The sequence below is a fragment of the Coffea arabica genome, chromosome 3c, assembly GCF_036785885.1.
Source record: "Coffea arabica cultivar ET-39 chromosome 3c, Coffea Arabica ET-39 HiFi, whole genome shotgun sequence".
NCBI classification, from domain to species: Eukaryota; Viridiplantae; Streptophyta; class Magnoliopsida; order Gentianales; family Rubiaceae; genus Coffea; species Coffea arabica.
This window is the reverse complement of record NC_092314.1, coordinates 6,366,654-6,389,624: the sequence shown is the minus strand read 5'-3', so window position 1 is coordinate 6,389,624 and position 22,971 is coordinate 6,366,654. Positions and strand designations below refer to the sequence as shown.

The window sequence follows — 22,971 nt, the reverse complement described above, 5'->3', positions numbered from 1 at the left end:
ATTTTTTTTATTTAAGTGAATATACTTTTGGGACTATAATAGAAATAATTTTATAATTTAAGGACTAAAGCGGAATAATTGACATTAACCCTAATTTTTAACAAGAAGAAAAAGTGACTCTCAAAGTGACAATAGGGAAATATCCTAGGTAAGCGTAACTCCTCTTAACGAGTGTTCTATCTTTTTTTTTTTTTTTTTATTTGGTTTGTTCTCAACCTTGTCAATTGGCAACTTCTACATTAATTCTACTCCTATTTTAACTTATCTAAAGGAGGGCCTAACTGGGTTAGGAGGATTAGAGAAAAATATTCCCCGCCTCTAGATCAAAATAGTGTAATCGATAAGTAGACTATTACACAATCTTTGCATTTAATAGAAGTCACATATTAGTGACAATTGATAGGAAGAGCAAGATTCGAACATTTGAAACCTTTGTGGTGACCGACAGCCCAAGAGACCATTGGTTTGTTTTTCAAATAAGCACACAAATTTGTTGTATTATGTCCGGTAAATGTGGAAAAGTGCTCGTCAACTGCCATTCATTGGCGGGTAAGGTGATGATGGCGCTACAGCAGCAAAATCCTACATCGAAAATTCTTCCTCTTCTTCCTTTTTCTAATCCTTTTTCGGCTAACTCTGAGGCCACTATTGCATTTTGATTTATCATCATTATAATTTTTTCATGGTGACAGCCAACTATAAATTCCTCGAGTAATTGAAAGGAGGCTCCTATTACCTACTCTCTTCTTCCACTCATCTATGATATCCTCTCACAGCTCCTAATAAATTTCCTTATGAAATTCATGTGCATTTCGAAATCTTGCGATTCTTCAATCTCAAGCACAGAATTCATCAAAATCTATCCTAAAACATCGTCTCAAACCAGCGTCGACACCGCTCACCATAAGCTAATCTTCTCTGGTTTTCCTCCCTTATTGTTTGATCACCTCACAGGATGTAATCTTAACTTTGCATTGAATGCACTTGTAACTGAGACAACCAACGTGATACTATATCTCGTCTATGCATTATTGGTGATTGAGGCCAATATTCGATACCTAGAGGGCATAAGGTGACAATTTTGGGTTCATGTAATTGGCTGGTTTGCATTTCTAGCCAGAAGCGATGTAACTGGTTGGATTGCATTGGAAACCCCACGATTAGAAAAGGGAGGAAACTGCCTAATTGGGGTTTTCAGTTTCAGATTTCTGGTCTACAAAATTATAGGTTTGGATGTGTTGAGTGCATGATTATTACAAAGTTGTCACCCTCTTATGACACCATTGATATGTCATGTGTCACAAATTGATCCAAACCCAAGAATTATTTTAACTAATGCAAATCAATTTCGTAAATTTCTTTCGGTACTTCCTTTGGTGTCATTAAGTTTGAATTAGTTAGTCTTGCTTTTTACTTTCTTTGATTCCAGCTACGTCCTACTCTTATATACGTAGCAGTACTATATATTTCTACGTCTTTTTTTTCCTACCGAAAATAAAAAAAGAAATTTAAGCTTTCTGCATCTTAAAAGTGTTGTGAATCTCCCTTTGATCTTGTGCCACTTCTTTCCGTTTTGTTCTTGAGGCCAAGTATTGTTGCTTGGTTTTTCTCTTGTTCTTCGAGGGCTCTAGATATTCATCACTTATGCCAATTTCTATCTCACGCTTTATTTTCTGGCAAGGTGTCAATACACTGCTGGGGATACTGACACTCGTCTGAGCAAAAGATCGGTACAAGAAGTGGGACAGAAAGACCATATAATTTTTTGGGTTTCAGCAGCCAACTTTAAATCAGCCAAGAATGGAAACCAAGGCTGTCAGTGATAAACTCCCAGTTGAACTGATCTTTGAAATCCTCACAAGACTCCCAATCAAATCCCTTGTGAGGTTCATGTGCGTCTCGAAATATTGGCATTCGCTAATCTCAAGCCCGGAATTCATCAAATCGCATCTTCAAAAGTCATCCGAAACAAATGATACTGCTCACCAGCGGCTAATTTTCTCTACTTCCATGTACATAGTATTCAATCCTGAACTCAAAGAATGTGATCTTAACTCTGCATTATATTCACCCTTGACTGAGGCAACCAACATGGAATATCCCACCTATGAATCCATCCCTCATCCAACCAACTGCTGCCCCAGTCCAACCGACTCTGAGGATTTCCAGCAAAATTTTGAAATGTACGAGGCAAAAGCAGTTAAGGTGTTGGGTTCGTGTAATGGATTGGTTTGCATTGCTACCCCAGAGCGAGATTTATTTTTGTGGAACCCATCGATTGGAAAATACAAGAAACTACCTGATTCTGGTCTTGAATTTGAGTATTCGGATTCCAAGAGTGTCTACAATTGTGTTCCTGCATATGGATTCGGGTATGATGAGGTGCATGATGATTACAAAGTTGTTGCAATTTTAGGTCGCTGCTTGGCTCTGGATCCGGATGCGGAAGTGGTTAAAGTTTATAGTCAAAGGACTAATTCTTGGAAGAGAATTGAGGATTCCAAAAAATGTCTTCCCCTAAAAGATTGGTGCGTTAATAATATTATCGGTGGCACATTGTTAAATGGGAAGCTTCATTGGACTGCAACCTTTGGCAGTCATTACCACCGTTCCGAAAAGAAAATCATTAGTTTTGATTTGGCTTCTGAGACATTTGGGGAGATAGAACTTCCAGAAAATATGGGGCAGCCAATATATCCAGAGGATCCTTTCTATAGATGGACTATAGGAGGTTTAAAAGGAGGGTGTCTTGCTCTGCTTTGTGATCATAATCAGGAAAAGACTGATTTGGATGTTTGGATTATGATGGAGTATGGAGTTAGACAATCTTGGAGTAAAGTAGTTTCGGTTCGCTATGCTGAATATCGTGAATATATGTGTAAATTCGACATCCTTGTTCAACCTGTGCTCTCATCGAAAAAGGGTGAAATCTTGCTGAAGCTTGGATCCAAGCTGGTGCTTTACAGTCCACAAGATAATTCCTGGAGGGAACTTCACATTAGTAACATGCCAGATGAGTCAGGTTTTCTTAAGGTGGATATCTATGACGAAAGTTTGGTTTTGCTTGATGCCAATGATGGATAAAACTAAAAGATCTGATTATCTTATGTCGCCTTACTTTTGAGTACTCAATGCAGGGCAAAATGGTTTAAAACTGAGTTCATGAATTTGTGTAGTTTGCAACATGATTTTGTATTGGTGGAGTGGATGGTATTCACACGTGGTTTGTAGTTTGGTCCTGTGCTCTCTCCCAAAGTATTTGTTCTGGTGCAACACGTAATGCAAAGTAGTGTTTGCACCATACGAAATATGTGTTTCTATTTATTAAACAATGTAAAATTTTTGGTCTTATAAGGCTTTAATTTTTTTGATGTCCATCAAGAATTTCCATGTTATTTAGCAAAATCTTTTCCATTTTACACACATGCACACACTTCAATTAATATATATATGTGTGTATATATGTCTGTACGTATAAATTAACTATAAGATTCATGGTTCTACTCTCAAAGCTTCCATTTTCTTTTTGCTATCTATTTGTACGTATATATGGAGTCGGAATCTCCCTTTGAAAAAAAAAAAGATCACATGTACCAATGCTTCCTTTTGAGTCTTAATTCTATATATGTTGATTATGTTATTCGTTTTAATTTTTTTTTTAGTAGGAGGGGAGTGAAATTTAAGAAACAAGAAGATGAAAGAAGATTTAAATTCAAAATCTCTAAATCCTAGAATGTCAATTTTAACTATTAGATCAAGACTTTCTCGACTATGTTCGTTATAATGTTATCCTATAACGATTGTTATTGTTTCCATCATTCATTCTGAAACAATTAGAGACTGAATAATCACAATTTGTTAAAAGAAAATTGTGCAGCTGGAAACATGAATTTTTGAGTACCAAATAATCGATAATTAAATAGCTTGATGTAAAAATAATATTCTCTCCATACCATAGTCAATTTTATATTTCCATTTTTTGAATGTCTAAAATGAGAGACAATTTCTAAAAGTTGGCACCACATTGAATTAGCTTTTCCATTTTGTCATTTGATCAAAAAGTAACTTTTCCCACCTGCCTCATATATAATTTCAAAGTTTGAATCTAAGATCTTGTTCTCAATTGATTTTCAACACCTGATTTTAGATTCTAGAAAAGAGCCTGTTTTGTTGTGTTTTCAATTGCTTTTCAAATCCTCAATAAATTTTTTTGAGTAAAAAAAAAAGGCTGAAAATTAATAAGAAAACCTGTCTTGATTTTTTTTTTTAGTTTTGATTTTCTAAAATTAGCTTTTTACAAATTCAGACGCCATTGGAAACAAGACCTATGTACAACATTGTAAATTCATCCAAACCTATCTCAAGTCTCAAATTGTGGGATATTAAGAGTTCTTGATTGCTGGCGTTTGGCATTACTTCATAAAAAGGCATAACTCAACTTTTATGACATTTGTATCCTCGACTCTCTAGTAACTAAATTAGTACTATCTATCTAATTCACTCAGGATACAAGCTGAAGGCGGTGGCAAGCAATTAAGCCTTTATGGCCTATGTTTTCTGGGTACCAGAAAAAAAAAAAAAAGCTTAAAGTCCAAGTTGCAATTGTTCTTCATGTTTCCTTTGGTTGCCGCAAATTCCTGTGTAAGTAGTAGCCCAATGAATCACAAAGTTTTGTGCATCTGTTGATTGGTTTCTATTTTGGGTGTCAGCAGCCAACCCCAAATCATGCAAATAATGGAAGGCCAGGCTTACCAACAAGGCACCCAATGATCAACTCCCTTCTGAACTTTATTTACGATATAATCTCATGGCTCCCAGTCAAATCCCTTGTTAGATTCACATGCGTTTCCAAATCTTGGCATTCATTATTCTCAAGCTCACAATTCATCAAAGCCCATCTCAAAGCATCATTTCCTCCCCACAAGCTAATTTTCTCTACTTTCATGTATATAGTACCCAATCCTGAACTCGAAGGATGTGATCTTAACTCAGCATTATGCATGCGCACCCATCACTGAGGCAACAAATGTGAATTATTCCACCTACGATTCAATACCTCGACCAATCGATTCTGAAGATTTGAAGAAGCATATCCATGAGCAGTTAACGTATTGGGTTTGCATTGCTACCCAGAAGTGACACTTATTTTTGTGGAACCCATCCAACAAGAAATACAAGAGACTGCTTGATTCTGGTCTTGAATTCCAATACACGGATTCTACTGCTGTACATAGCTGTCTTCTTACATACGGGTTTGGGCATGATGAATTGCACGATGATTACAAAGTTGTTGCTAACTTAGTTCTATGCTTGGTTCTTGATCCAGGTGAGCAAGTGGTTAAAGTTTTTACTCAAAAGACTAATTCCTGGGAGAGGAATCAGGGTGCCAAACATAGTCTTGTTCTACAAGATTGGCGTGTAAATACTAAAACTGGTGGTACATTTTCAAATGACAAGCTTCATTGGACCCCGAATTCAGGCAGTTATTACCACCGTTGTGAAAAGGAAATTGTTAGTTTGGATTTGGGTTTGGCTAACGAGAGCTTTGCGAAGGTTGAACTCACAGAAAATATGGGACAGCCGAAATATCCAAGGTATCATTTCTATAGATGGACTGTTGGAGGTTTCAGAGAAAGGTGTCTTGCCTGTTTTGTGGTCATAATCAGGATAAGCCAAAGTCGAGAATTGTAACATAAAATAAGGATGGCAACAAAGAAAAGTATGGTACAGGAGAAACTAAAACTTTTAATCTATCACATATTCAAAACTGCAAACTTGCGGACGGTTTTCCTAAATTTTCCTCAATCCACCTCCAAGCCCTTAAACAGAAATACAACCTATTCCAATATTAACATCTAAACCCAATTCAACTTTGATACTAATTCTAATTCTAGTTACCAAGTAACAAATCAATTTCTAAAACCACTAAAATTCTAAATAGCTTCATTTAAATAACAAATCAACTCCTAACACTACTAAAATTCTAAATACCCTCATATGAACTAATAAGTTACGTCAGTGGATAAAATGCAACCCAGGAAAAACTTTGAGGTGGGCTGATTATTTAACCTGTTGTCAAATGAGATTGGGAAACCAACAAATAGTGCTTTCTTAGTCCGACCGCCAACTGGGGAAATTGGCTTTATAGCTCATTTTTCTTAATCAAAATTTGATTTTAGCTCGTTTACAATCTATCTTCTTCTTCTTCTCCGTTTAGCCCCCCGTCGTTTCTTCCTTTACTAATCTTTTGAGACTTTTGTTTATTTAATTTATTTAATAGGTGTGGTGGCAGGTAACCCTAAAATAAATGCCTCAAATAATGGCTTCCAAGGTTCCCCATGGTCATCTCCCTCCTGAACTCATCTTTGATATCCTCTTACGGCTCCCAGTCAAGTCCCTTTTGAGATTCATGTGCGTTTCGAAATCTTGGAATTCTTTAATCTCAAGCCCTGAATTTATCAAAACCCATCTCAAGGAAACATCTAACGCCCGCAATACTGCTCACCGTAAGCTGATTTTCTCTAGTTTTTATGGTGTCCCTGTCCTTGATTTCGTCACAGAATGTAATCTTGACTGTGTGTTATATTCTCCCACAATCGAGGCAACCGACATAGTAACACATATTGTTGCATCATCCATGACTGAGGCTACAAAAATTCAACATCCCGCGAAAAAATCAATTGATATTGTGGGTTCATGTAACGGGTTGGTTTGCATTGCAATGGAACACATATTCAATCCGTTTGCTTCAGATTCTATCCGTGACCTATGTTTATTTTTATGGAACCCATCGATCAGGAAATACAGGAAACTGCCTCAATGCAGTTTTGGTTTTGATTTTGAGAAATCTGATGTTGCAGCATGTGGGTTCGGGTATGATGAGTTGCATGATGATTACAAATTTATCGCATTTTTGCGCGTCCACTCACCTGAGAAAATTGCTGAGGATCAAGTTGTTGAAATTTGTAGTCAAAGGACTAATTCCTGGAAGACGAAAGAGGTTTTCAAAAAATATAGCTTTCGGCCATTTCAAGGGGGATATGTTGTTGATGGGAAGCTCCACTGGAGCGGAACCTTTTATCACGAGGAGGAAGATGACTATCCTTCATACAAGATTGTTAGTTTTGATTTGGCTGACGAGACTTATGGGGAGATAGAACTTCCAGAAAATTATAAGGGAAAGTCGAATGCTTTGAGATGGAGTATAGGAGTTTTAGGGGAAGGACGCCTTGCTTTCTTTTGGCTTCATATTCCCGACCTAGATGTCTGGATTATGACTGACTATGGAGCTACACAATCTTGGACCAAAATGTGCTCCATTCGCTATCCTAAAGATCTTCAATGTCGGCTTGGATTCCACCTTAATGTCCACCTTGTGTTCTTATCAGAGAGGGGGGAGTTATTGCTGAAAGTTAAGTCCCTTTTACTACTTTATAATCTAGAAGATGGTGCATACAAGATTCTCAAAGTGAGATCTAAATTGCGGGGTATTCGTGGTCTTCTGAAGGTGGATGTGTACTATGAAAGTTTGGCTTTGCTTGATGCCCATGATGGATAAAATAGCTTATTGTTCCTTTACTTTGAGTGCCTAAATTAGGAATTTCCAGTGCATTGATTTTCGTAATATGCTAGATGATTTAGTATTAGTGAATGATTATAATTAACAATTAGTATTATTATAAGGTGTTACAAACTGAGTCTTGTCATGTGATTTTAGCAAAATTTTTAGATTTAATGCAAGCTACTTTTTGCTAGTGCAAAGGTTGCTAGTCATGTACAAATCACGTAAGTTCCTAGTACAGCATTATTTTTGTATGTCGATATCCTAAAAAAAAATTCTCAGAAAATAGAATTCTCATATACCGTTTGAGAAGGAATATCACACACAAGCTTCTTACATTTTTAAATAAAATTTTCATGCGATTCAAACACAAATGGGCTTGACGGGTTTTGAGTTAAACACGTACATAATGAAATTAATCATTACTAAATGGCCAAAATATATTACAATTCTGATTCACCAATCATAGAGCAACGGTACTTTCTTCTAGGATGGCCAACAGCAGTTACTTTATATTTATATATATAATCTTTTATTAAAACATTGATGTACGTGTAAGTTCAACACTCTTGTTTAACCCGCGTTCTCATAAAAAAAAAGGGGTTGAAATCTTGTTGAAGCTTGGGTCCTAGTTAGAGCTTTATAATCCACAAGATAATTAATGGAGGAAACTTGAAATTATTAATGAGACAGCTTTTCTTAAGGTCGACATAAATGATGAAAATTTAGTTTGTTTGATGCCCATGATGGATAAAATATGCGATTATCTTAAGTTTTACAAGTGTTTTTGAGTACACGCACTTAAGGCAAAATGGTTAAGAACTCAAGAGTATTGATTGTTGTAAATCTCAACATAATTTCGTATTGGCAGAATGAATGTTGTTGGAATATCTATAACAATTTTTATGTAGTTTTGTGTTATATATGTTCTCTGCCATGCTTTTGAGTGTTGTTCTAGACTGGATGCAAAGTTATATTTACATCATAATGTAATGCAAAATAAGTTTATGCATGATATGTAACAAAAGGTCATCTTTTTTTTTGAGTAAATAATAAAGGACGATTTTATTGATTAGTTTATCAATTATAAATAGGAATCGTAAGATACTTGGAATATGATATACGCACTCCGGCTAGGAAATTGTTTATTCTCAATACCATGCAAGTCGCTTTTGGTATTATAGATTATAGATAAAGGTTGAGTTCTATACACATAGAAACAAAAGGAAAAATTAAAAAAGAAAGAAGGTAAAAAAAGACTAGAATGTTGTGATAGGCAAAGAAGAAAAGAATAATTTTTCCTATTCGCTATCATTAAGTACTAAAAGTACTTTTAGGATATTTGATAACTAATTTTTCGTAATTTAAGAACTACAACTTTGGATAATTTGAACCACTTAATTCAAAAGTGCTTCTTTATAAATTATTATAATCCCAAATGAAGTCGTAGTATGGCTTGATTCATTGGTTTTTGCTCACACCAAATTAAAAATATGTAACAATAAATTTTGTAAGTTAACTATATATAACTCTTCCAAGGGTATAATATCAAAATTTTACAAAAAATCCTATTAAAGGGATTCTTATGCATAACATGTTTTCTCCTGTTTGTACATGCTACTTGAGTTAAAGGCTCTATTTAGTTTATTTTTTTTCTCATTAAGATTAGTTATGACATAAGTAGTTTATGAATAGTTTCCTTAGCCTTAGAATTTTTAAAAGGATTAATTTTCTATACACTGACAATATATACACTTTCACCATTATATGTATGACACATAATCCGAATTTAAATTTGAAACTCAAATTTTGCATATTTGTCTTATATCTAATCGTAATAATGTATATACCGTCAATGTATATAAGATTTATTCTTTTTAAAAATCATGCTTTAAACTTTAACCAAGTTGTGGATGTAAAAGAAGCCTTTTCTTGGCGAAACCTACGCATTCTTTGTCAATATAAGTGCGTTCAGTTGATAAGGATGAATCACTTCTTTAAAAAACGGTTTTTTTTCCCTTTTTTTGTGTAATATGAGAACGGTATTTGTGGCTGATTTGTAAGAATTCCTATAAGTTACCATAATTTGGGGTATGTCTTGACCCGTGGTGATGATCGGAATTAAATCCATTCAAACCCCTTTTTCTACCAAAAAAATTTTATTGGTTCTTTTGCTATTGAATTTATCGGCAATAGAAATAAAAACTGGTCTTTTGCCCAAAAAAAAAGGTATTAGTTACTTTATAGGAATAGGGTGAGATGCCATAAAAATGAGTTAAGCGGGATAAAACGTACCCTAGTGTAATTTGTTTCGTTGTTAAATTAGTTTAGGAAACAAATAGGGCTTTCTGGATCCAGTCTTGTTTCCAAATTTTCATCAGAATTCGGTTTTAGCTTCTTAATTTATTGGATCCTTGACGCTGTATCTTCTTCCCCAGTCTGCCACCCTCTGTTGTTACCTTTTCTAATATTTTGAGGCTTTTGTGTTATTATTGAAAGTATATTTTTTGTGGTTGCGGCCAACTTTAAGTTCCTCCAACAATGGAAAGCAACGCTCCCAAGGTTTTCTGTGATCAACTCCCTGTTGAACTCGTCTTTGATATCCTCCTACGGCTCCCAATCCAGTCCCTTTTGACACTCATGTGCGTGTCGAAAGCTTGGAAATCTTTAATCTCAAGCCCGGAATTCATCAAAAACCATCGCAAAACATCATCCAACGCCTACGATACTGCTCAGCAGAAGCTAATTTTCTCTGTTTCCTGTCCCCCAGTCTTTGATTGCCTCACAGAATGTAGTCTTTACTCTGTGATGTATTCACCAACGGCTGAGGCAACTAACATGATAACTGATCCAATCTTTGCATCATCCGTGACTCAAGCTACAAATATTCAACATTCAGCACAAAAATCAATTGAAATTGTGGGCTCGTGTAACGGGTTGGTTTGCATTGCTATCAGGGAGTTGACCCGGGGCTGGACTTTCCTCAATTCTACCAATGACATGTGTTTATTTTTGTGGAATCCATCGATCAGGAAATACAGGAGGCTACCCCATTGGGGATTTGACTTCGAGGAATATTCTGGTGTTGTAACATATGGGTTCGGGTATGATGGGTTGCATGACGATTACAAAGTTTTCACACTTTTATCTAATAACTTGCGAAAGAATATGAGAAGAAAAGCTGTTGGAATTTACAGTCAAAGGACAGCTTCTTGGAAGATGGATGAGGATTTCCAAAACATTTATCCCTAGACAATTGGTCTTTGCAAGATACTCGTGGCGGCCATTTTGTAAATGGGAAGCTTTATTGGGCTGCAATCTCTAACGGGTCTGGAGACGATCGTCTTGCAAATAAAATTGTTAGTTTTGATTTGGTTGATGAGACTTATGGAGATATTCAACTGCCAGAAAATCATATGGGGAAGGTGAGTTTTTGGGGATGGAATATAGGAGTTTTGAGGGAAGTGTGTCTTGGCCTGCTTTGGCTTCATGATGACTTGAAGCATCTGGAAGTGGATATCTGGATTTTGACTGAGTGTGGCATTAGACAATCTTGGACAAAAATGTTTTTGATTCGCTATCCTGAAGATCCTGGACGTGGATTTCGATTCGACATTCGTTTCCAACCTGTGTTCTTACTAAATGGGAGTGAATTATTGCTAAAGCTCGGATCGAGGTTAGTGCTTTATAATCCAGAAGATGGTTCATACAAGGATCTTGACATCAATTATAATTTGCCAGATGCAGAGGGTGATCTTAGGGTGGACATGTATGATGAAAGTTTAGTTTTGCTTGATGGCCATGATGGATAAAATAGCTTCTTGCCTTATGGGGGCTTTACTTTCAGTACCTAAGAATTCAAGGGGATTGATTTTTGTAATTTGCAAGAGGATTTGGTTTTAGTGAATAATTATCAGTCAGCGTTATCATAATGTTATCAATTAAGCTTTTTCATGTGCATTTGGCCAAAAGTTTTACGTTGTTTTCCATTTCATACAAGCTAGTGTTTGCATATGCAAGTCTAGGCAGCCAAGTATGAGTCATGTGATTTGTTACATTGATTCTAGTACAGCCTTAAGTTTTGTATGTAGATATCTCAAAACATTTCTGATACCATATATGTATATTTTGTATAGAGACATTTCATTCATATATGTAGCATAGAATTTGAACTCTCATGTTTTAACAAGAAGATTTATTGACAATTCAAACAATGAGAATTTCTTACGACAATAAAGGCTTTAATACAGCTCAGCTGGACTCTTCAGTAGACCTTCTAGACTCTCTAGGGAATTTCCAATTAATGGTCCATATATAATTTACTAGACAAGAATTACTATCACAAGAAATTAACTAATAAAACACCGGTAACTACATAACAGGTCGAGTTTAGGCTGGAATTGAAACTTTCGAATTCAGACCCCTTTTAACGTAGTAGACTTCGACCCGACTCATATATTTTACGGGTTTTGATCTTAGAGTCCCGGAACTGGGTCTGACGGGTATTGAAAAATTCAGCAAATGTTTCCATCACTAGATCCCAAATGGCTGGCTATAAAAACAGGTACAGGTGTAGCGTCTCTCCCCCTTCACCATAGAGCCATTATCTGCTTAAGAAATGGCGGTCTCTACAACACACATTCTTTTATTTATCTCCACGCTAACTTTAGCAGCCTCCTCATCAGCCGCATTTGAAAATAGCAGCACTATAACTGAGCACTCCTATGCCAATGTCCACATTAAGATGATGATGGAGAACAACACCGCACCGGTGTTTCTCGATTGTATGGTTGCTGGACAGAATATTTTCCAAGGCGAAGAATTGCATGGAGGAGATATGCTGAGTATCAAAATCACCCACAAGGGTGTTTATACTTGCGGCGCAGATTGGACTCGTTATGGAGCTGAATTTGAAGCCTTTTCCCCTGCAAAACATAAACATGGACTCCACTCCACTTTATTTTGGGTCATTTCTGAAGAAGGAGTCTTGATGAGTTGGAACAATATTGATTTCACCTTTGAAGCACATTGGCTACTTCGTCGCTAGATTTGGAGAGTTCTGTATGGCTTCTGAAGATGGAAGATTTCCTAGTAGTTTCAAAGGGTTTTTTCCTTTTTTTTTTAAAATTAACAAAACTGTAATAAGACTATGAGTTGCTGGAGAATCGCATATGCCTTCTGCAATCGCTATTCCACTGAGTTCAAGTACTATGTGGTTGTTGGGCATCGATTTAAAGATGTTTAAACAAAAAAAAAAAAAGACCTGTATAAAACATAGAACATGAAGAGACCTTTGTTATATCTGCAAGTGTTTTCCATCTTCCACCAAAACATTCGTGATTATTTATATCTATTGGGATATTAAACAATCGAGCCTAAAAGATAAAAGATAGATATATAAAATATTGATAGACTTAAAAAACAAAACAAAACCCTTTGAAAACCTCTCAAAGCTAGTTGAATTCTAAAGAAAGAAAAAAAATTCAAGGGATAATTTCAGAGATATCCCTTGAGGTTTCTGATTATTTCATTGGCCTCCTTTTAGGTTTTAAAAATTACATTAACTTCTTTTGAGATTTATTATCATGTAATATTTAGATCCAACCAACAATTAAAAAGTGACACGAAGAAAGAGAAAATAATATGATTTTTTTCTTTTGTCACTTGTCTTTTTTTTTTTTGTCTACACAGGAGTGTTCGGGTCAATCCTTATGAGGCCCGACTAATCCCCTGCGGCCCGAGCCCGACGCTCCAACCCGACCCGAACACGTTAAGTGCACGGAAGAATCTAGCGGAGCGGAGACTCGAACTTGTTTGTCACTTGTCTTCATTTACTATTTAATATCAGCCAGTGAGTTACATCCAAAAAGAAAACTTGCAGGCGCATCTAGCATGGGCTTACAACCGTGATGGGCCGAACTCTTGGCATAACGGCAAGCCAAGAAGGCAACTAGTCATGGGCTATCTCTACAGGCCCAAGTCTCGAACATGCTACGTCATACACAGGGAATAGTTCCAACAGCACAAAGAAAAAAAAAATAGATTTAATTCAGGAAAACGGTTTCTTTTATATTTCTGCGTTTTGATTACGAATTTAGCTAAGTACTTTTGGCCACATTTTCTGCAGAAAATCTGTAGTTGTAGAAATTTAAAATCCTACTATATATATATATATATATCCGTCTCTCTGTCTATATGTATGTATGTTTAAATCTAAAATTAGGTATTAGATCATTAGTCAAGTAATATGTCTCGACCAATAATGACTTTATGCTTAAGGGTTTTAGCCAATTTGGTCTCTTATTTATCAAATTTATTGATTGAAACCCTTATTTCTATAAATTAAAGTCAATCAAAGACCTCTAATGAAAACATTAAAAAAAATTAAAGCAACTAGTCACTTGCAAGGCATGTGGACCTTTGAAAATTACCATTTTTGATCCCTTATTTTCAAGCCAATCCAATTTTGTCATTTATATATCACCGCCTACTAATTTAAAGTCCTCATTTTCATAAAATAAAACCGAGCTCAAACTTTTAATTAGAAATTTGCCCACTTATTCATAGATTTTCATCTCATGCTAGTAAACAAATATTGTGGATATTTTAATTGTGGAGATAGAAAAGCAAACAATTTTTGTCTATCTCATTATCTTTACAATTTAAACATCCATAATTTCGGCATTACTGGCATTTGATGTAAGCTATGGATTAGAGGTTCTATGCAGGGATTTTAAAGAAAAAATTGGAGAGAGAAAATGGCAAAATTACGATAGTGACTTGTATGATTTTTCATGTTCTGACCTTTTTATATCAAAGGCACAAATACCTATTATACTGGTATGAACCATGTTATAAGACCAATTCCTTTAAGGGTCTCTAATTCTCCATAAAAAGTCCCCCAGACTTTATTTTATAGGAATGGGAGTTTAAATTGATAGGTGAAGGCATATAAGGGATCAAATTTGATTTGACTCCAAGATGACGGACTAACTTTGTCATTTTAAAAGGTCCACATGCCCTATGTAATCAATTCCATTAGAATTTTCTAATTTTTCATTACAAGTCCTACATTAGTTTTATTTCATAATGACAAGGAACTAAATTGGAGAGATTAATAACTAAGAGACCAAATTAGCTGAGACTCCAAAGATAAGGGACTTATATGATCATTTTTCCTTAATCCTTATTTTCATTTTCTTGCCTTTCTTTATTACATATACTGCTGCAGACTTATGAGGTAAACCATTTACATATGCATAAAAAGAGTGAGGATATTAGCCAAAAAAAAAAAAAAGCATGCAGCTGACGATATTTACATATATGCATATCAAGCCCATGTTTGATCTGCAGACAACGTTAGTTTCTTCATGAAACATCTCGAGTTGTAGGTTTTTACCAAACCAAAGTTTCCAGCAGCTGTGCTAGCAGTTTTAATTGAGTGCCATGGCCATCATGATCCTCTACACCTTTCCCACCACCACCATTCAAATAAACTGAAGGACCTTGCCCTGATCAAATTGTTACTGCATGCTGTGGTATTGAACTCGCACTTTCCCTTCCAATGAGCAGGTGGCGGAGGCATTCCTTCGTCACCAAATGACAGGTGATCCGGTGTTATATATCCTGGTGTGCATGACTCCAACAATGACACAGCCTTACCATAGTTCGATTCATTCCAGAATCCTATGCCACGATGCAACTCCAAAAAACTAGGAGAATGCATGGTATGCAGAGACAGAACCTTCCCTTCTGGGGATTAGCGGATAGAAAGCCTGCAGGCTTCTGCTCCATTTTTTTGACATCCTGCTCTGATAGTTTGGCCGCAAAACCTTTGAAAACATGGTGATAAGGATATATTATTCGAGGTACGTGCTTCATTTGAGCTTTCAGTTGTTGTTGTTGGGAGGAAAGAATTGTACCAACTCTCAAGAACTTTCATTCGGCATTGAAGAACTTTTGAGGTGGAAAAACTGAGTTTCTGATTCAGGCAACTCCACATGAACAATGTTAATTCCCTTCCGCCCAGTAAATAGAAAAAATTACTTACTGCTTGCCTTATCGCCTGACGGCCTACTCTATTGCACCTACACTTCTCTTAGCGAGACGGCTGGAAACCGAGTAAGAAGAGAATTCAAGAACTCCTACTAAGTAAACAAAGCTCTTGGTAGCAGAATTTGTTTCAAACTCCTAAATTTACAAACGAAGAAGCAAAATAAACTATTATTTTAAATTCTTGCATTTCTGGACAGATTGTCCTCGTTTGGAATTTGTTTAAGAATGTACTTACTGCTCCATCAATGTTATCTTGGAACCTTTTTTTTTTCACCTGTCCTTGCATTTTATGCAACGTCATCGGTCCTCCACCATGTTTAGTAGTTACCAAGAATAGTTTGGATTAATTGGCTTGGAAGAAATTTCTTCTTTGTTTTTTTGGAGCTTTAATTAAGAGATGAAGATTCAAATTTCTTGATTTCGTCAATATATATATATATATATATATATATATATATATATTATATATAACATGTTTGAGACCAAGGTGACAATGTCAATTCATTTGAGGCAATTAAGAGTAATTGGATCAAATAGAACCAATAAATTTGATTCGTGATACACATATACAAGGGAAACCAAAAATACTTGAGTCCATAATTACTCTTTCTCTGGGAGGAATGAAATAGTATGGCAATGACATTGCTGTTTACTTGCTTTAACACAAACCACTCCTCTTTTTTTATCTCCAAGTTTGGAATTTAGAGCAAAAGCTGCAAATGTTAGTTTTCTCTGTACCTGCAGAAGACTCAAAGACAGCACCTCTTTTCGTAAACAGCTGGAAAAAAAAAATGCACGCTTTAGAAAACCAAACCGAACTACAAGTTGAAAGATCCGTTATGGATTAAAACTACACCATGTTATCTGTCTTCACATCACAAGTTGATAAACAATCATATTAAGAGTTTGTAGTATACACTTTCACAATTAGATGCATGACACGTAATCTAAATTTGAATTTGAAACCCAAATTTTGCATATATATCATGCATCCAACTGTAATAATATATACATTGTCAGTGCATATAAAATTAACTCATACGAAAAACATGAGGATTTGACGGAACTGTATGACTATCCAGCAAGTGTTCCAGGACCTTGTCAATCTTCTAGTATATAAATGCACATACACAAAAAGATATAGATCCTTGAAGTTCATAGATATGGAGGTCAAGCAAATAATTCTGAAATCACTGGTCAATTACAAACTATGAAACTCAAAGGAGCAAGTTGAAAAAAGAAACTATGGCGTAGCGATTAGTTCTGAAAGACCTAAACAAGTTTAATATGAAGAGAGCAGCAAGACTGCTCATAAAAATGGGGTAGGGAAAAAAAAATCTTAGAATAGAGTTGCCATCATCAGTAGAAGTAAATTTATCACCTCTGACATCAAAGCTAATCACAAGATATACAAAAAATGCTTTCAGCAGCAAGACTCAAAATCTATAAGCTATCGGGAATTCTTTTAGAACTAAAGTGAGTTCGAGAGTGAAGTTCCCCAATGCAAGTACTGATATTTCTTTGGACGAAATGTACAAGATAACTTCTATAACTTCCTATGGTAAATAATACAAAGAAGAATAAGCAGTAAAAGAATTTTCATTTCTACTTTCTGTAAAGAAGACAAGGGCATACTCTCATAAGTTGTCATCTTTCTGAGAATAATCATATTCAGGAGAGGAAATGAAGTGTCCCTCTCTCTCATTGGACTCAATTAGCATTAGCACAACCTCCCGCATTGATGGGCGCTCCGAAGGAGACGTACTAGTGCAGATCAAAGCAATTTTTAGAACAGTTATCATGTGGTTGACAGTAGTTTCATCTTTCAGGTCGATTCGGCTATCAAGTATCCCAGATGTCAGGGAGTTGTTCCGAACATAATTCCTGGCCCAAGTGACAAGATCACCACCATGATCTAATGGCTGTACCGGAGTTCTTCCAGTTATCAACTCCAACAAGACTACTCCATAACTGTAAATATCACATTTTTCTGTAACCTTCATTGTGTATGCATATTCTGGCAAAAAGAATATACAATCAGATATCACATTTAAAATAATGTAAATTAGTGTACAGAAGGTCTTCTTGACCGTTACCCAATGTAAGCACATAGACAGAATCTGTTCTGAGATTCTCAAGTATTAGGCGACTAAGAAGGCAAGAGATGAGCAAATGTTAGCAGTCAGAGATCACAAGGATCAGCTTCAACGGTCGTGCAAGTCTTGCAGCATAATGTAAAAACAATGGTCAAGTGTGTATTCTAAAACCAAGTTACTAGTAGAATTGGATATGCAAGAAGTGCAGCATTAAAGATCAGCACACCACATTCATAAATGCATGCATTGCATAATTTATTTGATTTACAATATAATACATTATTTTGACTGTGTGATGACTGCTGATACTTCCAGTCCTGGTGTGCCAAATGTGAATGGTTGCGAGGAAATTTTTTGAATTTGCAATTCCCAGTTCAATTTTAAGACTGCAAATGCAGCGTATTTTTGTTAGGATTCAAACACCTTTACAAACTGGTATCCATAGATGAAGATCAAGTTAGATACAAAGATGTAACAGTTGGAAACCTTTGCCAATACCAACAATTGACATGAGGCATGTTTTGTTTGTTTCAACTTTCTTAAAGTTGCTTAAAGTAAAGTTAATGTTGAAAGATCTATTAGACAAATGGAAAGCTCGTTTATGGTGTAACATGTATGAAAAGCCAAATGTTGTTCTGAGTCTACTTCACCAAATCAGCTTTTTTCAGCTAAGCCAAAAGCATAGAAGAACACCTCAAAACAGCTTTCACCTCAATATGCTAGGGACATGGATTTTGACAAACTAGCATAGGGAAAAGAGTTGCAAGAGCAATAGTACTATGAAGGCTCGTCAAAAAATTAACTTGGCGTCTAATCAGCAAGAAACTTGCATGCAGAAGCATAGGCTCTAGTACACTATTAAAAAATGTCAACCAACAACAAGAGTCAAATTTCCCGTTGAACTGGCCACCAGAACAGAAAACAATGGAAGTGATTGCATAAGCAATTTTCTCAAAGAAACTTCAAAGTTCTATAATGAGCTGTCAAGGTAAATTGGTCCCATAGCTTGACATGTTTGTAGCTAATAAACCACGCAAGCACATGGCAAGTATGGAAACATGATAAGCAAACAGTACATATTGATACAAAAAGCAGAAAGCACTCACCAGGAGCAATATAACCATACGATCCAGCAACTGCAGACATGGACTTTGACTGAGGCATGTCAATCACTTTTGCCAAACCAAAATCACCAACATGTGCTTCAAACTTCTCATCTATCAGGATGTTATTGGATTTTATGTCGCGGTGTATGATCCTGGGCTTGCAATCATGATGCAGATAAGTAAGGCCTTGAGCAGCACCCATTGCAATAGTAAAGCGTGTAGGCCACTCCAAGCAACAAGATCCCCCATGAAGCATTTCACCCAGACTACCCTTTTCCATATACTCATAAAGAAGCAGATTGGAACCTTGATGATAGCAAAATCCATATAATTTCACAATATTCCGGTGCCTAATCTTCCCTAGAGTTAGAATCTCAGCTCGAAAACTATGCTCAATACTATTACCTTCTCTGTTAGATGAAAGCTTCTTAACAGCAACTGTTTGCCCAGATCTCATAACTGCCTTGTAAACTGTCCCAACAGCTCCCCTTCCAACAACATAACTGTCATGAAAATTGTTTGTAGCCTCCACCAGGTCTTGGAAAGTGAATCCTTCCTTTGGAGGGAAATATATATCAGAAGCCTGCGATGACATATCCTTATCTTGCAAGGATGCAATCATCTCATCTGGCCGCTGTTTCATAAAATACAAAATGACCACAATAAGAATAAGAGAGATCCCACCAACCACAGCCGCAACTACTGTGACAATCTTCCCACGGGAAGCAGTTGCAGATTCCACAGGAGGATAAGGATTAAGTGATGTTGACCCACTACAATCACCAAGAGGGCCACCACAGAGCCCTTTGTTGCCAATGAAGCTGCTGATACTCATGTTCAGGAACAATGGCACAGCTGGTAATGGCCCAGTAAGGTCATTGAATGAGAAGTTGCAACCAAGAAGGCTCGATAAGTTGCCAAATGTGCTTGGAATTTCACCGCTTAAATGATTATTATTGAGAAAGAGGTATTCTAATAAGATGAGATCTCCAAGTTCAGGTGGTATAGGACCAGAGAGGTTATTGTCACTAAGATTTAGTCCAATCTGCAAACCTGTAAGTGCACCCAACTCCGACGGTATTCCACCAGAAAGCAGATTTCCCCCCATCTGCAACTCAGTCAAATGAGATAAATTGCCAAAAGCAACTGGTATGTTACCAGAAAAGTTATTCTGGGAAAGAATAAGAAGTTCAAGCTGTGAGAGAGTTCCAAGCTCAATTGGTACGGCACCAGTAAAACTATTCCAGCTGAGATCAAGTCGCTGTAGCGCCTTACAATTGAGGATCTCTGTTGGTATCCGTCCCGTGAGCAAATTAGATGATACATTAAAAGTCACAAGCTGAGAAAGATTTCCGATCTCCCTTGGCAACTCAGACGTGAAGTAATTGCCTGAGATATCAAGCCTCTGCAACTTTCGGCAGGTTCCAATATGTGAAGGAATAGGGCCACTGAACTTGTTCTCACCCAATTCAACCGCGGAGAGATTCACGAGATTGCACAAATCAGAGGGAAAGCTCCCAGTTAGCCCGTTATCATCAAGACGAAGTTGCACTAAGGAAATGCATTTAGTGACACCAGCTGGAATTTCCCCATGCAGTTGATTGGACTCGAGATTGAGCAACATCAAATTGGACAGGCGACAAAGTTGCGGAGGAATTCTACCCGTCAGGTAGTTGTCTGAAAAATCAACCACCCAAAGTGGACTATATAGCCCAAGTCCTTGAGGGATGCTACCACTTAAGGAATTAGTGAAAAGCTGTAGCTGGCTCATTGCTGGTAGATACTGAAATCCAAACGGAATAGGGCCTGTCAGAAAATTGATTGAAAGATCAAGCTTTGTCAAGTTTTTCAAGTCACTGAGCTCAGTTGGTATGACGCCTGTAAGCTGGTTCTGAAACAGGTAGAGTAAATGTAGACCATTGATTTGGCTCAACTCAGGTGGGATTTCACCTATCAAATTGTTTTCGGAGAAATCAATTTCCACCGCTAAAGAAAGATTCCCAATCTCCTTTGGAATCGTCCCATTCAATCCATTCCGGTAAATATATAACCTCTGCATCACCTTAAGGTTCCCAATTTCAGCAGGAATCTCTCCAACAAGATTGTTCTGGTACAAAGCAAGCGTTTGAAGATTTGTACAATTGCCAATCTCCTTTGGAACTGAACCAGTCAACTGATTGTCCCAGAGGATTACATCCGTCAATTGGTCAAGCATGCCAAGCTCCTTAGGTAGACTACCTCCCAATTTGTTCTGAGCAAGACCAAGATATTTCAAGTTCTGACAGCCACCTATTTCTGCAGGTAAGCTTCCTGAAATTGAATTTTGGCCTACTCGAATCTTTTCCAAATTTTTCAGATTACCAATGGACAGAGGCAAGGGGCCTGATATATTGTTTGTGTAAGCAACAAATTCAACGAGAGATGAAAGCTTCCCAAACTCCTCTGGTATGTTACCAGAAATTTTGTTGTTGCACATATTCAACTCCATCAAAAAGGAAAGATTTCCTACTTCAACTGGAATTGGCCCTTCAAACTCATTATTGTTCAAATAGAGAGACTTTAACCTTGATAACTTTCCAATCTCCTTTGGAATTTTTCCAGTGAGTCCATTATAAGAAAGGTCAAGATAAATAAGGTTAGATAGGTTACCAATACTAGGGCTTAAGGTACCAGAAAGGTTAAATGAATTCAAATCAAGAGACCACACAACTGGATGATAATCAGACGTGCAATTCACACCAACCCATCCACACGGTGTCTGATCACTAGGATTCCAATTTCCTAGGTTTTTAAACTCATCAACAATATTTGCCTTAATCTCTAGGAGGTGAATGCCTTCTGCATTCAACCCCTCTGAAGGACAAACCAGAACCAGAACAGCTGCAAAAGTTATTATCCAACACAAAAATAAACGTCTTCTTGACACTACAACAACTTCACACATGATTTCAACCTTAAACAAGTCCAAAATTACAGCTTGAACTGATAACGAATCACCGCTATGAATTACTCTTGGAAATCAACAGCGATTCCACAACTTCAATGATCTAATAAAGTCAACCTCAGTAGGATCTCATAAATTACAATAAGGCCTAATGAGTTCCAAATTGTAACACAAGAGACTGATGAATCAATCAGTCAAGGAACCAAAAATCCCATTAAAACAAATAGGATACTGCAGCAATGATCAAGAAAATAAAGAACAGCGAGCAGAATATATTGATGAATAACCAAAACAGTGAAAGAAGCCCCACAACAGATTCAAAGCTTTGGCATACCTCTTGAGCCCATTACTCCGCAAAAGAGCAGCAGCAAAACCACCAAAATTCAAGTGATTCCTTGGAATGATAAAACAGCATAAACCGTGGAATTAATGAACTGGAATAGAAGTAGAAAACCAATAAAGTTCCAAACTTTATCCACAAAGATGGGATCTTCCCAATCTAAATCAAGGATTCAGGAGGGAAACAAGAATAAGAAATTCAACCCTTCATTGAAAAAGAAGCCAAAAAAGATATTAGAATGAGTATCAAATGGAATGAATCAAAGTTTCTCTTATTTTATTGATGGAAGTATTGTTGGGGAAGCAAAAGAAACACAAGCCCACTTCTCGGTTTCTGGTGAAATTATCAAAAGGGTTCTTGTGAATGGCAATGATAGTAAAGGATCTTGAGATGAATTGCTCATTGAAGCTTTAGTGGCAGACAAAGCATGCTTTCACAATATATTTATCCCTCTCTATTTTTCTTTAGTTTTTTTTCTTCTCTCCTCTCTTCTTCTACCACTGCTTACGAATTTTTGGACTTAATTTAAAAGGAAGAACAAAATGAGTGAATCTCGCCATATAATCTAGATTCCCTTTCACTCTATCTATCGCAATCTCTTTTCCATCTTTCTCTCTCATCAAAAAGTTGCTCTTTTTAAGTGCTTGATGAAAAATGAGCAACTGTGACCTTTTTGGGTCTTGGCCAAGCTAGAAAAGTTCATCTGGCAGTATTTTATTTTGGAGAATACTTACTGGGATTTCTCTAGACCGAGACAGTTTATATGGTAGGCAAGTGCCAAGAAATGCATATCATCCATTCATAGTGAAGTCACAGATGATGCTAACTTAAAATGTCGTTTTGTGCGCTAGATTGCAATTTATGTTCTT

General features: G+C 36.5%; 3 protein-coding genes across 3 annotated transcripts; 2 read left to right on the top strand and 1 right to left on the bottom strand.

The window, feature by feature from the left end:
• The first annotated feature begins 6,637 nt into the window (after positions 1-6,637).
• Positions 6,638-7,558, top strand: LOC113735464 (F-box/kelch-repeat protein At3g23880-like). Its single transcript, XM_027262468.2, has one exon. It carries the CDS (start codon positions 6,638-6,640, stop codon positions 7,556-7,558), a length of 921 nt encoding a protein of 306 aa, XP_027118269.2.
• Positions 7,559-10,102: 2,544 nt separating this feature from the next.
• Positions 10,103-11,373, top strand: LOC113735463 (F-box/kelch-repeat protein At3g23880-like). The gene is made up of 2 exons (XM_027262467.1): positions 10,103-10,757; positions 10,832-11,373. Exons 1-2 carry the CDS (start codon positions 10,103-10,105, stop codon positions 11,371-11,373), a joined length of 1,197 nt encoding a protein of 398 aa, XP_027118268.1.
• A 4,718-nt stretch (positions 11,374-16,091) lies between these two features.
• LOC113734408 (uncharacterized) lies at positions 16,092-22,834 on the bottom strand. Its single transcript, XM_027260939.2, has 3 exons — positions 18,819-22,834; positions 17,252-17,633; positions 16,092-16,394 (listed from the first exon to the last, which is right to left on the bottom strand). The coding sequence occupies exons 1-2, from the start codon at positions 21,760-21,762 to the stop codon at positions 17,254-17,256; spliced, it is 3,324 nt and encodes a 1,107-aa protein (XP_027116740.1). The 5' UTR covers positions 21,763-22,834; the 3' UTR covers positions 16,092-16,394; positions 17,252-17,253.
• Between the last annotated feature and the right edge of the window lie 137 nt (positions 22,835-22,971).